The 17757-nt window shown below is 40.2% G+C and overlaps 1 protein-coding gene across 4 annotated transcripts in view; it reads right to left on the reverse strand.

Moving 5' to 3' along the window:
- ARID1B (AT-rich interaction domain 1B) overlaps positions 1 to 17757 on the reverse strand; it is a 455213-nt gene that overhangs the window by 30351 nt on the left and 407105 nt on the right. For 3 of the 4 annotated variants that reach the window (XM_024122602.3, XM_055087420.1, XM_024122605.3), the window contains 4 exons: positions 13799 to 13944; positions 7115 to 7224; positions 6242 to 6400; positions 266 to 475 (listed from right to left, as the gene is read on the reverse strand). In XM_024122602.3, the coding sequence (XP_023978370.2) occupies positions 266 to 475; positions 6242 to 6400; positions 7115 to 7224; positions 13799 to 13944 (625 nt within the window). The remainder of the gene's footprint in view (positions 1 to 265; positions 476 to 6241; positions 6401 to 7114; positions 7225 to 13798; positions 13945 to 17757) is intronic. The other variant, XM_055087421.1, reaches the window with a different exon arrangement.

The following is a 17757-nucleotide window of genomic DNA, read 5'->3' on the forward strand; positions in this document are numbered from 1 at the left end:
AAAATCTAGCCCAAATGTCTCATCTTACAGATGAGGACTGAGATCCACATAAATGACTGAGGTCACTCTGCGAGTGGGCAGCAGACCCAGGTCCCTGGCCCCAGCACTCTCCCCCTGCAGCACATGAACATGGATCCCAGTAAAGGCAACCTTCCCAGGGGCTTCGCTTTTTCTTTGTGAGAAAAAAATTCGAGTCTGTGTATTCAAAGAAAGCTGCTGTAAGAGCTTATCTATAGCATCTCCTCATTCATTCATTCATTCTCACCTGTGCCAAACCTCCAATCTCTTTAACGCAGACATAGAGTCGGAACAGGTCCAAGGGCTTCTTGCCCACCGCAGGCAGACTTGAGACCGGGGAGCCTCTCTCCTCCATGAAGGTGAGGTATCGGTCTACCCACAGCTTTCTCTCTGGCTCATTCCCCAATTCATACACCTTTGTGATCTTTTCCCCAGTGGTGGTGGATGAGCTGGACTTCTAGAGCCCAGATGGAGCATTTGGGGATGGGGCACGGGTGGCAAAGGGAAAGGGAAGAAGGTGAGAAGAGAGTAATGAGCTACCAAATACAAGAAGAGAAGAAATTTAAAAGCTACTGCTATCACACAACAATTAGGAATGAAGGCTACTAGTTCAGGCACAAAGTATACATTGTCTTAATTAAGAATTTACTTTGACTTTAAATAAAGGGCCCAAACTCCCCCTTTTATATACTTGAAAGACAAGAAGAAAGGAACAAAAACCTTTTTTACTTTATCGATATAAGCGTTGAATCCCAGAAGGCAAGATTCCAACGACGCCTCGCGTCATTTTTAAAAACAAAAGGGTGCTCGCTCATTGAACGATCACAGTGAATTTACAATTTCACACGTAATGTTATAGAGCCCTAAAAACCTACATGGACTCCTACATTTCCTTGTCAAAATGTGGATGGCCAATGCGTGTCTTCATTAAAACCAGATCATATGGAGGAGAGCAAACACGTGGTACTCGCTGAAAAATATAAGGTAGGTCACATGTCACAGGACCCAGTGGTGTGTGGGCTCTACACTCGAGAGCTTTGTAAACTAACGGCCAGCTAAAGCTCTGGCATTCGCTCCTAACGACCTGCTTTCCCGACCTAAGATTTCTTGAACTTCTCTGCCAAGGTTAAGGGGCTGTTTAGATATTTGAATACACTTCTTAAGCAACCATGTGTTAGTCACAAAGACATGTGCTATTTCATACTCCCAGCATATCTATGGATAAATACACACGTTTACTTTCATGTGCCCATTTGGTTTATACTGATGCTCTAATTCTTGGTCTTTTATTTTTCTAACTATGTATTTGATTCTAAAATGTCAAAAGTTGTGGTTTCATAAAGAGCCCAACTGTATATTTTTCCTTTCTTTTATGTCTCTGTATTGGTAACAATACTTGTGCACTTGTAATATCTGCAACTCTGGGATTATTGTGCAAAACCACTTGTAAAGTCTCGATAAAGATTTCCTTGGAATAAGAATGTACTTCATTTAGTCATGTTTATTTACTAGGTCGTCATTTGCAGTGTATAGCTCTTATTTTAGATGGAGTTTTTCTTAACTCTTTTTCATTATATTTAGCTCAAGATAATTTTAAACATACTGCTGAAATGGGGGCAGTGGTGGTGTAGGGCCTGAGAAAGGATGCTTGAGAATGAAACTAATCAAGCTGGTGAGCAGCAGAGGTCCCTCCAATTAACACGTAATTTTCCCAAGCGGTTCTGGCTAAAATTTTAAGCCTTCAGCTTTAGAATTATTGAAGCATAAAATCTTTACATAAAATATATAAAACTGGGTAATACAGTTGATGTAAATAAAAAAAGTACAGTGGTAGGATAAAAAAAATAATGTGGGGCTTCCCTGGTGGCGCAGTGGTTGAGAGTCCGCCTGCCGATGCAGGGGACGCGGGTTCGTGCCCCGCTCCGGGAGGATCCCACATGCCGCGGAGCGGCTGGGCCCGTGGGCCATGGCCGCTGAGCCTGCGCGTCCGGAGCCTGTGCTCCGCAACGGGAGAGGCCGCAACAGTGAGAGGCCCGCGTACCGCAAAAAAACAAACAAACAAAAAAATAATGTGATCTTTTAGAATTTAAACTGATGCTGAAGCGAAAGAGCAAGTCACTTAAAAGTGACTTTAGAAAAGAACTTAAAGTACGTATTCATGTTCCTACATATGTCTATAAACTCATGTACATACCAGATTATGGAACATACTCCATATCCAAATAAGTTTTAAAAATTTATTTACCATATTCTCACACCCACGGAATATCTGACTCGGAAAAGAAACTGATCTAACACATTTTACAACACGTTCTCATACTGGGAACGTTTCAGAGACTTTGTCATCGTTCATGAGGTAGTTATGAACAGGAGGTTTCCAAATCATAGTTTTGAAACTCTGTCTTTATTGGGAGGTCCACTGAAAACAGTGGACCCAATCTTTTTTTAAAAAAGTAAACATTTGAAAAGAAGAACCAGAGGAAAAAACCATGATCACCTAAAATCAATTAAAACCACCACCATGAACCTCCCCCCCTTGCATTTCATCTGCGAAGAACCGAGAGGAAAAGTCTGAGATTCCATTTAACAATAAGAGATATGAAATCAGTCGTTTCAGCTTACAATCACTCTAGGGGCTCCGCCAACATCCCGAGTAAAAGATCCAGCTGCTGTTCCGGCCACGTCCTCTCTAAACCCAGACTGTGCAAGGGCTCCAGGACAAAGTTAATCGTGACCCAAGCTATGAGACTGTGAAGTGTTTGTTCCTACCTATGAAAGGAGTGGATTCTCGTAACCTGAAACCGGCCTAGAGTAATGATTTACTTGGTTTGACTATCCATATTTTAACTTTTCCTACCTTTCTTTCTTACGTGAACTTAAGTTTAATTAACTTTTACATATCTCAATTTGTTCTCATAAAATTAGAAAACCTTAATGAAGATAACAGTTTTTAACAGAATTGTTTTACTTTTCATAGTTTTTAGATCTTCAAAAATGCATTTTATGGTACCATAATGTAAAAAAAATGCATCTGTATGAAAAGAAAGTGGTCAAGCCTCAGTTTTACGTTAGGTCCTAGAAGAGGCCTCCCCTGACGCTGGCTCCCTGGTCTGAATCATCATCGCAAGCTTTATCTGTCCTCGCTGGCACCTGGCCTCACAGTGCATATAGAGGCCTATGTTTTGCGCGGGATTAGCCGTCTGCCCTCCACTCTCCTGACTAGACTTTAAGTTCCACAAGGCAGGAACTGGGTTGATCTTGAATCACCGACAGTGACAGCACACTGAAGGTACTCAGTACATTATTTGTTCTGAGTGAATACTCAAATGAACAAGAAAGGTCTGAAAAGTCTAGCACCATCCGAGTAAGAATTAACAGCTGATTAAAATATTCTACAAACAGGTTTTCAGTGAGTGAAGTGCTAAGTGAATGTGGACACATCTAGTAAGACTGAAAGCTGAGAAGGGACTGGTGGGCTAGTAACATCTCCATTCCCAGCTTCCAAGGCTGCACACTAGCCCATTCCCAAAGTTAGTATTTGGGTGCCCAAACAGAGAAAAAGGATATTAAGAGAAACAAAAGCCCTAGGAAATAAAGACTATACACCTTATCACGGATCAGGCTCAAAACATACTTTTTTTGTTCAGAGACATTAATTATGATGTGACCTTTGGATAAACGTCATTTACACTCTACCCATTGACAACGGGCAAGAAAACTATCCCTGAAGGAAGCGGGTTAACTTTTTCAGGCCACTAGCACCACCTCAGATTCCTCTGGTGTTGTAAAAATTGTATCCTGCTGCATGAAACAGTCGTGGAGGCAAGAAAAAGAAATGGAGATAGCTGAAAAATTACAGCAAGACATTATTATGGTGCCACAAATGTTTTCCTTGCATATAACTTAATTAAGTCTATAAGTACACTTTTCCTCAAGTCTTTGAAGCAGATTTACATTTCAGCAGTCTTTACCATATGCCTGGTAATATGTGTATATGCATGTGTATGTGCAAATGTTTATTTTTATTTTAGAATGTTTTGTAACAAAACAGTGCTGGTCCATGGCACACTGTCAAAGCATAGAACATCTTTGTTATTTAGTCCATTTCAGGCCTGCTATTAGATAGGCTTTATTAGAAACACCGTTAGGAGCAATTTTAAGTACAAATTAAAGTTGTATCTCAGAAAGAGAAGTTAAATACTCTTCAATACATATCTGCAGTGATTTGATACCAGAGATAATCTTAGGTCCTGCATAACAATCTCCTTTAGTTCCTTTCTTGAATGAGCATCTCATTAGAGGGTGGTGCTGTTTTTTAAACACAGAGCAATCTCTAACACCTCCCACTACCTCAGACCACATCTTCTGCTATTCCCTTGTTCTAAGACTGGAGCCAGAAGTTTGCTTGTAAATTCTTAAACAAAAAAATGGTTATGGTACAGGGAGAGATAATGTATGTAGAAATATTAATGAAATCAACAATTCAGTTTTCTTTTTTCTCATATTTAAGTAGAAAGGAGGGTTTTGATAATAGTTTCCTACAGGACTTATTGGATAGAGATAATGTGACTAGTAACTTAAAATAAATATCTCAATCATTCTTTATAATTCAGAAATCAGCAAGATGGAAATTTTAAACCTATAATATGGTCTATTAGAAGTCTTTAATAAATTATTATTCTTAATTATTATCTTAAGGTTTTAAAGATATTTTCAACCTCTGAAATCTTCCCCTCTGAGACAATAAACAAATGTTTTTGAAAAGTTATAGCTGGGGTTCTACCTGTTAACTTGAGAGTATCACTGATTCAAAACCACTTTTTCTATGATTAAAACAAAACAAAACACCAGAGTAGATTATGGGACCACCCCCCCCCCGCCCCCCAATGTTGGCTGCCTTCTGAGACTCAAAGCAAATAACACAAAGATATCAGAATTAAGGAGCTGCACTCTCTCTTCCATTAGTTCTGCTTAATCCATATTAGAAGCATTTTTCATTTCATCTCGGTTGTTGAAAAAGCGAAACATATGTCTACAAAGGAGGTAACAGCGAATATTGCCCTTTCTTCCTCTGAAAAGGAAAATGCTGGTTATACTAGAGCTTCACATGAATTTTACAAATGTTTACTGGAACTACCAAGTCTTCAAACCTTCAGCTCTATCTGTTTAAACCAGCGAATGGATAATTAATAGCAGCCTCCTTTTGGGGTTTGGACTAGATTGCCAGATTCTGCAGTTAGAGCCTTCTTCCTTCCAACTTGCTTTTCCTGAGCTGTGCTCTTCAATACATTGTCTTGCAAAAATTAGCGCATTAATTAAGCCTGCTTGGCAAGTAATTGCATGTTAAGATTGTTTTTTTTTAAAAGATCTTTTGATTCCTTATATGAATGTAAAATAAAGGTTACTACAGTGCCATTCTTCTTCTTTTTTAATGGCACAGAATTAATTTCTTTAGTAGGAAAATAAAGGCCTAGCTCTACAGACAGAAGAATATTAAGGCTAAAAAAATTCCCTTATATGCACATTTCCATTTTTGTTTTTTTAAATATCGTATGAAATCAACACTTAATTTCAAGATTATGAGCAGGCTTGTGCAGGATATAATTTTTCTATCTCAACTGATTCTAATGTAGGCACACATTAATCTAAGAGTAGCATTCCACATATTCACATGCACTAACATTTCTACAACTTTTCTGTTAATTTCTGACAAGCAGATTGAAACAAAGCCTGGCTGATGATATGCTAAACTGTGCCCAGAGTGTAATATTTATATTTTCAAGATAGGCAGTTTTGAAATAAGACGTTTCAGACACAATAGCCGAGGAAAGATTTAGGCCAAAGGCCAAACTTATCATACACTCCATGGCTATTAGTTCCCATGTAAATGGGCAGTTAACTCGTTTTAAAGATCTTCTATAAGCGCACAATGGATTAGACATTTAAACAAAGTCATTGCGTGAAGGAGTTTGGACCCAGTAACACAATCACATGCTTCGTATAGAGACGCTTCTTTATATCGGTGGTTTCATTACCAGCAATCAACTTATGTATGATGCATACAAACTTTACTCATTCTGTTACTACTATAAACAAAACCCTTTCATGGATAAATTATGAAGAAAAAGTCTTATAAAACAAATAAATAAGCAAGCATTAAAATAGAATTAATTATCAAAAAACCCCAAAAAAACAAAAAAAACAAAAAACCAGAGCCACTTACAGGGCTTGATGGAGTCTTTGGCCAGCCTGGGCTGCTAATGCTATCACTTTCATCTCCATGAAATGAGGAGATGCTAGCAGAGCTGGGGGACATTGGGGAAGGGACTGGCAGGTTGCCGGGGGTTGGGGGCTGAGAAATACCCTGAGAGCTGTAGCTATCCTGTGGTAGAGGAATAAAAAAAAAAAAAAAAAAAAAGACAAAGGTAGGGCAAACTTTATTTAAAATAACAAAAAGCACATCCAGTTTAACAGACTAATTTTTATATATTATATATATATATATAAAGACATGTACAAACAAACACACAAAACCACACACGTATAAAAGTTTTAAAACAACATTCTTAATTAGTATAACTTGGTAAGTTTGCTGGATGCTGGATAAGACCACTGAGCCACCATGCTTACTTCAAGCTTACATGGAATGCTAAGCATGGGTTACCCCTTATGAAAGAAAGAAAGGAAAAAAAAAAAAAGCTGTTCACCTTATTTATGAAATAAGGTAGGAAAGCAAAATATTAAATATGTTGTTGTTGCTAAGGCGGCCAAAACAGGAAGCTATAAACTGAAGGCAGAGAAAATGGCTTCAAGTACCAACCAGGCAAGATCCCTTCCTTCTCCCCACCCCCGAAGCATTTCTCTGGGTGGGTCCTGTCCCTCCACCCCTCTCCCCCGGCCACGAGTTAAATGCCATAAGAACTAGTAACTTTCAGATCCACACCATGAGGGGGGGAGGGGAAAGAAGGCTGCAAACGTTTCGCACAAGATGGAGGCATGCGGAAGAGAAGAAACCAAATGAAAAAAAGGGAGGAGAGAGCCACACGGCAGCTGCAGCGAGCAGACCCCACACCGCGTGCAGAGGAGAGAGGAATACCTTCGACTTGCTCTCCGGCTGTGCAGTGCCTTCTTCTTTACCATCTGCTTTGAGAGGCAGGGGCAGTTTGGATTCACCAGGAGACATCATATCTGCAAGACCCATAGATGCTAATCGAAAACAGGAGAAAGAGTTTGGGATTATACATGTGATGTGTCAGGCTGTGCTCCCGCTAACACAAGCTACTGAGTGGTGGGGCACCCGAATTTCCCTCCAAGGAAGGAAAGAAAAAAGGAAAAAGAAATTGTAACTCAGAGAATACTCATTTCTGAAATCTAAGTAGCATAACATGCTGGCAATCCTTTTTTATCTTAGGGGGAAAAAAAGCAATCATTTACTCAAGACCTAAGCCACTGAAAGTCAACTTTTATCAATATTATTTTTTCAAAATTATTACAGCTTTAATAGAGTAGATGCAAGTAGAAATATGCCCAATGTCTAGACTGCTCATGAGGGGTTCAAATGCTGGATATGTCCATTTTCACTGGTTGACTAGAGGATTTATTGCTGTCCTAACTTCCTAAATTCACATAATCCATAGTTTGTAAAATCATTTACCACTTTATATTGTTTCATTTGAAAATCGCATCTATTACATATGGCCTAGGCTACAATAATGGAAGATGGTTGTAACAGATGACTTCAAAAACAATAATCAAAACTAATTTTTGAAGGAGAGGATTTCTAATTATTTTGCCATGGGGCTGGTTTCCTTTCATTCTGGCGCAGTGCATACATGGATCAGTCCTCAGCCTCAGCTCAAATGCCCAGGTTAGACACCCACACCAGCTCAAGTCAACCCTACGATCCCAGGCAAAACTCATTTTCTAGCTCCTGGCTCAGAAATTCAATCAAGTTCATTTAGGCTTTAGAATGAAAGGTTCACCAAAGAACAACGGATTTACACGCATTTATCGCAAATACTATTAGATATTTTCAAGTCAAAAATACGGGTTTAGATTTCCTTTTAAAGGAAGAACAAGGCTACAGTAGGGAATCAGTGTAGATATCTGGGGAATAACAGCTGAATTTCTACAGAACCCCACTGTGCAAACCATCTGCACAGCACTGGGCTGTGCGTGTCACATCACACAGCTGTGTGAGGCGGCAGAGCAAGGAGAGGTGGAAGGAGAGAAGGGAGAGGGGAGAGAATCACGAGCCTTGTAAATGAGTGAAAAACCGAAAACATTTCCATTTCAAAATAAAATAAACCTTGAGGTTTTATGAACAGGACCCATTTTACATTCTGCAAATCAACGTGCTGGCCTAACCACGGCAGTGCACATGCAGCATAATGTGCAAAAAAAAAAAAAAAAAAAAAAAAAGCTTTAAAAAAAGGCTCCACAGATCGCCCACTACAAAATGATTATTGCACATATTCATGTATTACTATGTTTTAGAAAATAATTAGTTTTAATTACAGCAGTGAGAGAGTGAGCAGGGCTCTGGCGAATTAGCTGGCAAGCTTTGTGGCGCTAATTTGCTAATATCGTTAGCATCACTGCAGGTTGAGACCAGAGGTCCTGCCAAAAAAGCCCACCCAGGCACGTGCCTGTGAGCTGACATCAGCACGCTCGATGATGCGCTCTGAAGTGCCTGTGTTTTCCACGGGCACATTGGCTTGTTTTTCAAAAGCCCATTTGCAGCTCAGTCAGCCCTTGAAGCCATCACCACACACACAAATCATAATTGGGATGTTTTTCTTTTTTTTTTTTTTTTCCAAATTACTTTCAATACTTAGACTTTAAGAACTGGAACAAAAAGCTTTTTCAAGTGATGCAGCTGCAGAGAAAAATCTATTGGGATCAGCTAAAAATGCTGTTATTTTTGTGAACGTGTGAAACCTCAAAAAAGCAGCTGAGAGATATTACACCAAGAAGACAGCCTCGTGCAAAGTAGTGGATTGCTTTCGTGCAGTTTTACCTCTTGCGTCTAGTGAGATAGGAATCAGTAAATCTATACATTAAGAAACCCCCTTTGTAGAAGAAGAGAAGGGGAAAGAAAGCAGGATGAGTACGGAAAGAGGGGCTTCTTTGTGAAAGTCCACGTGTCCTTGCTAGTTATTCTCAGAGCGGGTTCAAAGGGACGAGAGCCACACAATTCCAGAGAAAGTAGCAAAGCCATGGACACACGGCTTAAGTCCCGCTCCTCCTAAGGTTGTAACAGATAGTTTGGTAGCATTTATAATAAATTATGCCTGAATATTATTTTTGAAAAACAGTAATTTCTTTCTGATTCTTTCTTCATGCATTAAATGTGTTAATGTACATAAAAGGCGGTTTTTTTAGCATAAAGAACTAGGCCAATATTGTATTATGATAATTAATGACAATTTACAGTGATTTAAAAAAAATCACGCTTAGATGAATATAAGCATGTATATTGGTTTGAAATTCCCCAAACTTCTTCATTTCCTATCATATATTTTAAAATGGGCATTCGGGGTATGCAAATATATTTTGAAAGTTACATTGCTGGGACTTTCCTGGTGGCGCAGTGGTTAAGAATCCGCCTGCCAACGCAGGGGACACGGGTTCGAGCCCTGGTCCGGGAAGATCCCACATGCTGCGGAGCAACTAAGCCCGTGCACCACAGCTACTGAGCCTGCGCTCTAGAGCCCGTGCACCACAACTATGAGCCTGAATGCCACAACTACTGAAGCCCGCACGCCTAGAGCCCATGCTCCGCAACAAGAAGCCCGCGCACCGCAACGAAGAGTAGCCCCTGCTCGCTGCAACTAGAGAAAGCCCACGCGCGGCAACGAAGACCCAACACAGCCAAAAATAAACAAACAGATAAATAAATAAAATTTAAAAATTACAATGCTATATTATTTTGAGAGATAAATAAGTATAGAATATAGAGTAATAGCTTTACTTAGTACTCCTGCCTTACGATGTAAGTTTTATTTTACTAAATGGATCATAAGGTCTTTCCTTACTGTGGCTTTTACTATTCCTTTCGTTAAAATGCTTATTTTTGACTCCTTACCAGAATTCTCAATGAATACTGCAAAGAGCCATATGCTTCCCAGGGCACTGTTACTCCAGGGGCACTATTTTTTTCCTCTTTCCCAGAAGAGAAAGACCAGCAATATTGTAAGGATTTGTTAAATCAAGTCACTGTTCTTCCTCCTCTTGACATCAGTAATCCAGCATGTAAAGTTCAGACATAAAAAGGGGCAGTAAAGAACCTCTGACTGCAGAAAGTGCTGTGTGAGTACTGCAAATACATTTCAAGTAGTAGCCTCTGGCTTTACCATTGGAATTTAAGAGCTAGAATGACTTCTTGGAGTAAGTGTGGGTCAAGGTCCTAAGGCAGTTATTCCACCTGGATTTAATATATTCAAAAAGAACATACAGAACATATGGTGCAAGTAAAACGGACCTTAAACATCCATTCCTACTCTCCCAGCTTCCTTTACTTAGTCTCCCTGCAAGGCTGCAAAATCATTCCCAGAAGATGGTAAAATAGGACCGGAAACACACAAACAGATCTTTTCTGTTCATGGTAAATAATATACCATACTCTGTAAAATATTTTATTCCTTGTTTTTGAAAACACAAAGGGTCTATCTACATGTATACATTTGTAGATAGTCACGACTATTTTTATATGTGGCAAATATAAAAAGAATACTCTTAACACATACAAAGGGTATGAGAAAAGCTTAGGAGAAACACTTGTCTCTGGCTGGATCAGCAAGGCCTTGAAAGAACCCCCCGAAATTTCCCTGTGCTGACATACCTCCAAGGGGCACCGCATGGCCACAGCGCCATATGGCTGCTCATTTACTATCTGTAAGTTACTCAGATGGAAATGCCCTATACTTTGTACAGTGACTTCTGGTGAGGCAAACTTAGAATCACAGACAGTAGATATATTTTCTAGCATTTAGATTTCTTCTTGAAGGCGACAGTTTACATGCAGATAATTATACGACTAATGAATATTATAAAATGAAACAAAGTACAATGTAACAGCACAAGTATTATATAAGGGTATATTTAACAAGGTTATACATAATTTATAATTTTTCCCGTAGTAATACATAATTGTAATCTTTTAGTCCAACTACATATTTTTAAAAAGCTTCTTGAGAGGGAAACAATCCCCACTGCTCACCGTCCCACTCCTCCCCACGTCTGAAGTGAAGAAAGAGGTGCCACCTTCACAGTCACACTGACTCCATTTAAATAATTACTTGCTCACTGAGGCTTGTAACAATTTGTCACTACACAGGAGGACTGTTTTTGGCCCTTCACACTGTCTACAGCACAACCGTCTGAACTCAGCAAAGGGGATGCTGGAATGCCGGCTGCACAAAGCTGCTAACTGAGGTTCATAAAACCCCACTGGCCATCATTTGTATTATCTGCACTTTCTCCAAAAGTGTCCTTTGTTGGAGAAAATGCTTTGCTGTTGTCATTGGTAGTTTATCTCCATGGGCCCAAACCAAGTAATCTGAGGTGGTGATGATCCAAGCCATTTCTGGTCCATCTCTAGAAAAGTCAAGGGTACACCTTCAGAGCAAAACTCCTATGAGGAGCCACACTGTAACATTCTGGGTTCCTTTGTCATTCCTGTTTCCCTCAGAGATTGTAACACAGTTATAGCAGATTCACATGTATCTATCAATAGAGACACAGTAAATGCTAAATCATCAATATTCCTTGGATATGCTGGATGATTACTTTCTATCAGGTAGCGTTTGACTTAATAAAGCTGGAATCAAATCACATAAATGGGTAGAGGAAAATTTGGTAAATGTTTAAATTATTAAAAATTCAATACTTCAAAACGCACAATGCAATAAAAAAATATATATATACTACTAGTAGCCCATACAAAAGACGGTGAGGATAAATGGCCTTTCACTGAACATTTCCTCTGTATGAAATAACAAACAGCTGAATTATCTGAATAATAATAATAAAAAGAAACCCTCTCTGTGAATCTCCATTAAATTGGTTATTCCTCAGGAATACATAAATCTTCTTAGGCAGGGCATCTATTTGTTGCTGGTTATTTTTTGTAGCTCTGGGGTCCAAAGGAAAAAAAGGGAAAAATGAGTATTGCTAATAGTGGGTGAAAATTTATTGTGTAGTTTCAATGCTCTGAAGTAATTTTATTTCAGCAAGCCAGACAAAACACATAATGTCATAACCCAAATACACCATTACATTACCTCGGACAGTGCTGGGAAGGGAAGGGGAAGCTTCTAGCTAATAGTTCAAGCTTTTTATCTTTCATTTCAAATGTAAAAACATCTACCTCGGGGCTTCCCTGGTGGCGCAATGGTTGGGAGTCCATCTGCCAATGCAGGGGACGCGGGTTCGAGCCCAGGTCCGGGAAGATCCCACATGCCACGGAGCGGCTGGGCCCGTGAGCCATGGCCGCTGAGCCTGCGCGTCCGGAGCCTGCGCTCCGCAACGGGAGAGGCCACAACAGTGAGAGGTCCGCGTACCGCAAAAAAAAAAAAAAAAAAAAAAAAGCTTCATTTTCACTAGTAGTATCTATTTTTTCTTCCATAAACTTTTAAAGAGAAGTAATCAGGGAATGGCACTATTAAATTAGACCCTAGAAAGCAACAACCCTAGAAGCTCAGATGGGATGCAAGCCCAGACTCTAGCTGTCTGTCCTTCCTGACAAAGAAACAACAGCTCCTGGGGCATCTTTCAAAGATGGAACGGTCAGAAAGGCGGCGAAAGGCAGAAGAAATGAAAAAAGGTAATAAGAGGGAGCCCAGCCTCTGACTCCACAGTGTTTTTCGAACACATCATAAAGCACTGCAGGACGCACAGCTGGCTATGCAAAGCTCTGTAGTAACTAAAGGAGGGAATCCTACCCCAAACGTCGGTGCCAGAAAAAGTTACCAGGTCAGGTGAAATACGTCATCGTTTTCTCATTTACAGAGCAGAGCTCATCATCACTAGATAGGGGGCTTGTAAAGGGGTGGTTCAGGACCTTGGGGGCCTAAGAACGTGGAGCATTTGCACAGTTTTAGACATTTTTTGTTATTTCCACAAACTGACAGCATACTCTTACTCCACTAATCAGATGGGATTTGGTAAGAGTGCAACTGTTGAGATCATAAAGTGTGCTGAAAAAGTTAAACATCATGAAAAATTTAAAACAATTCACTTAAAAAGGTATAATTTCTCAACAGCGACAGTCTATAAATAGCACCTATAAAAACAACTATTTTCATGTGTAAATTTAAAGGTGAGTTTTCCTAAATGAAAAAAAACTATTTCAAACACCCCCTTGTCCTGCCCTTCAATCATTTCCTCTGAAATATGAATTTTAAATGTTTATCTCTACCACTATCAAATGGAGACTACAGACTTTGTCATGGAATCTTCCAATACTCCTAATAATGCCCAAAGACAAAAAGAGCTTAGTGTATATATATTTTGCAAGCAATCTCCAATGACACTTGCAATGTGTCCACATATTACACAAACACAGAATGAATAAAAATAATTTACATAAAATGTAATGTAATCCTCAAGTCTTAATAGATGGAGCAAGTATCCAAGCAGCAGAGAAGTAGTATTTTCCCCCTTTTCACCAAATGATCCGACTGCTTGAGTTGCTTTTATACTCTCAGTGGTACCAGCCTAAGAGGAGAAGAGGGAAGGGGGAGGGCAGCCCTCAGAAGCACAGAGCTGCCGAGGTTACCTGTTGAGCTGTTCACCATATTGGGCGTCATGCTGTAGGGGGGCGCCTGGGTGTTCATCAGCCCGGAGCTGTTGCTCATGGGCTGGCTGTAGGGAGAGCTGGAAGCCATGAGTCCGCTCTGATTCACGCCGGGAAAGCCGCCTTGCCTATATGAAGAGAAAGCACACGCATACGTATCCTGACCACGCACAGTAGCAGCAGTTTACCCCGGCAGTCATTTCTCATAATGGCAGTCATTTATGCAAGGGGTGGGGCCATTATTGTTCTTGTTCCCTTAAAATAATTTATTTCCTGGACCGAGAGGCTGAACTCTACTGCTAAGTAATTATTTAATACCCTATGTAAAAATCCCAAACAATGTAAGTTCCACCGATAATCATGTCTGGTGTTCCAGGTTATAATTTATATAGAGGAATATAAGCAGGAAAAGGGGAACTTGAAATAAGAACAGGAATTACAAAAGCAAGCAAAATTAACTTCTAACATTTAAAAAGATTTGACTCTTTATTAACACTACTTAATATCCTCGCATCGAAAACCAAAAGTCGAGAAACAAAAAACGAACGGGCAGTGTGAAAATGTTGTTTAAAAGCACTTTTCTTTGACCTAACTTTTCTGATATAATGAATACTGGAGAAAGCATTTCCAAAGCTCCCTTCAACATTCTGCGATTAGGTACTGTTAAAAACACATCAATTTCCCTATATTAAAATTACACAGTAAACCTCAGACTTCCACTTGTTTTGTAGGACGTCTCCTGTGACAGAAGGGAAGGGGAGCTTTTAGACTGGCTGTACGTGTCCCAGTAGGCTCCCAGGCACCCCTCCCCCACTGCTGTGCAGACTCATTTTTCTGGTGACTTAGTTTTGTTAGTTTTGTGCCTACGCTCTGCTCTGGGAAAGACAAACTTCTCTTCACTCTTGCAAAGAGGAAAAGGGTATTCTTTGATCTGAAGGAGACAACTGTCACATAATGTCATGTCTCTAACGGCTGGAATGAGACAGGGAAAGGTGGGGAGAAGAGGTTTAATTGTCCCAGGAAAAGTGCAATGCAAAAAGAAAGATGATGGCAATGTGGCAAAATCTTGAAAAGACTCCACTGTTGTAGTCAAGCTTTTCTTATGTAAATAGTATACATTTAAAAACTTATCAAAGTTTTGGCGACTAACGTTTACTCTCAGGAGTAGAGCTGATAGGAGAGGTAAAAATCCCCAGATACGTTGTTGATCTGTTCCAAACTAATTATAATTACAACCCCTCCACCTCCATTAAACTGTCATTTGGTGGCTCTTAATGCGTAATAGTAAAAAAAAAATTTTAAGAGATTCTTTCAGAAATTAACATAAGTCATTAAAAAAATACTCTTCTTTTTGTGTAGCTATTTTCAGTGGATTTAACTTTCTGCTTGGTAGAAGAAGTTCAAACATGGTCTATCTGAAAATTCAAAGTACCAAAGATTTGAGTGGTCTTTTCTTTCTTTCAAATATTTTACCAACCATTCAGAGAAGTTCTGTACAAACTAACACTTATGATGGTTTGGAAAGAATGTCCCAGAAGTCTGAGAGGCTACTGTTGTGAGTGAAGCTCTGGGAGGGAGGGAGTCTTACTTCTGCCCTGAACCGCAGCTCACCTACCCGCCCCATCGAATAACTAACTAACGCTGGTGGGACTAGATGGCAGTTCATTAGCGTGCACCCAAGATCACCCAATGGCTTCCGATTAACCCCTAGGTCATCAAATACTTGTAATACGCTGCCCAGAAGCTATGAACATACCCCTATATGGTTAGGGTCTTAAACATCAGCAATGTAGACTGCTGGCATTGACTTCACTATCTTAGGTTCTCTTCTGAGGTGTTCCATTCAAAAAGACGATTTAGCATTCGTGTAACCGTTTCAAAGGAAAACAAGTAGCACCTGTTGGGACTGTCCTCTTAATTTCTTAGCTGATAAATCACACGAAGAGCATCCTTAACTTATGAACAGGCTGTGTTTTGTGGAGACTACTTCCAAGTCAGTGATTGCTTTGACCTGTCCTTCAAGATCCAGTTTTAGGGGCAGCCTCCTCTGTGAAGGCCGCCCTTATTCCCCGACCTGGAAGCTCTGCCTTCTCCAGACTCTGTGCCTATATAGCTTTTTATAGCTTTATAGCGTCTGCATTTTCCTTTGTATGTTAAAATAATTTGTGTTCACGTTTTGGCTCTTATAGGCGTATATGCCTCCTGAGAAGTACAAATGAGCATATCACAGCTACTAAAAAGTCTTCGTTAAATGAATTGATAGAGAACATTATCATTGTGAATAGGCATTTTGAAAGATGGCCCCCTTTTCAAACTTCCACCAAATTCAGTTTCACATGTGGTGTGTATGAAACTAACAGCTCCTTAAGCACACTTGTTTATAAGTAAGGTGGAAGAAGAGAATCAGAGTATAAAATCCATCAGGCAGATGGTTCAATTAAGTAACCTCAAAGGCCCAACTCTAATCTATTATTTCTCCCCCAAGCCTGCACAGTTCATCTTCAATCACTGTAAGATGATGAAAGTGCACATAACAGAGGTTTTAAAAAATATACTTAAAATAACAAAAAGTTAAAGATTTAAAGGTCCATGTGGTGGATGTCAGTTGCCGGTTACAGCGGTCCTCAATTAAACTATGCCTATAGTTTTAAGTAAGAGTCTGGTTGAAAAGCCAGGGCTCTTGACTCTGTCACTAGTGACACCTTCCACTGTCACTGGGATCCAGGGGGAAAATCATTTTGGCTCTCTTAGCCTCAGTTTTTACATCTGAACATGGAGGAACTGATAATGATAATAACATCAATAACTTATCCAAGTACTTACAAATATGCGTGGCATGATTTCTAGGTACTTTACACGTTTAATTTTTTAAGTTCCTGGAGGAAGGGAGGTGGCATTATGTTCACATACAGAGAAAGAAAATAAGGATCAGAGAGACTAAATAACTTGCCTGAAGACACACAGTAAGTGGCAGAAACAGAAGTCGCCAAGCCTGCTTTCAACCCAGTATGCTATATACTTCCTCTCTAAGGGCCCTGTAACAACGCTAACTCTCGATGAGACAAAGCAGCCTGTTGTGTTCCTTCCTTTTGTCTACCATACTCCTCTTTTGGTGTAGAAAGTGACAAATCAGAGCGGTGCTTTCCTCTGGGCTTCCTGGAGGGCTCACTCAGTGAGGTGGACACAGTGAGAGGTAGTGGAAGTGGACAGACCAGCCCCCTGGACACCGGCCTTGAGGAGGGAGTTTATCCCGGGTACTGCGGGCCTCTTGGGTAGTATCCAAGCAAGGAAGGAGCTGAGAGGGAAACGGGCCTCCCCAGGAGAGCAGGGCACGTGCGGCCACAAGCATAGCACTTGGCCACCTGTCTAAATGGGGGAGAGAGCCAGTCTGTCATCATCACAGAAGAAATCCTATTCATTACTGCTTTGGAAATGACTGCCAAGACTGTTGGTAATTTTGAACAAGCAAAATGGGCTTGATACGAAAAAAGAGCTTTCAATGCCCTCTGTTGAATTCTGGAAATCGAGACAATTTGTTTTTTGGAAGGACACATCAGATGGTTGCCTCTCTGACTAGGCCGGGCGCTCCAGCTTACTGTCGCTGACATAAGAGCACTTCCAGGGCTCACAACAGAAAGCTGATGTGGTTGGGCCGACTACCATCACCAGGACCACAGCAGCCTCAGAGGATGTTGGTCCCTTTCCTGAGGCAGTGCTCACTGACCACCAGCTCTCTTTCTGACCACAGCAACACTTGGAATGCTCCAAATGGAATTAGGCGAGCAAAGAAACAAGTCACCAGTTTCTTGCTTTCAAAAGGAAACAAGAGCAACAAAACAAAAACAGGCAAAAATACAAACTGACATGAGGGAAATATTTTCAACGTAAAACCCTACCAAAAGGTAAGTTGTCCCTGGAAGAGCAAAGTGCCCTACCTTGAT

Source organism: Physeter macrocephalus, chromosome 10, assembly GCF_002837175.3.
Source record: "Physeter macrocephalus isolate SW-GA chromosome 10, ASM283717v5, whole genome shotgun sequence".
NCBI lineage: Eukaryota > Metazoa > Chordata > Mammalia > Artiodactyla > Physeteridae > Physeter > Physeter macrocephalus.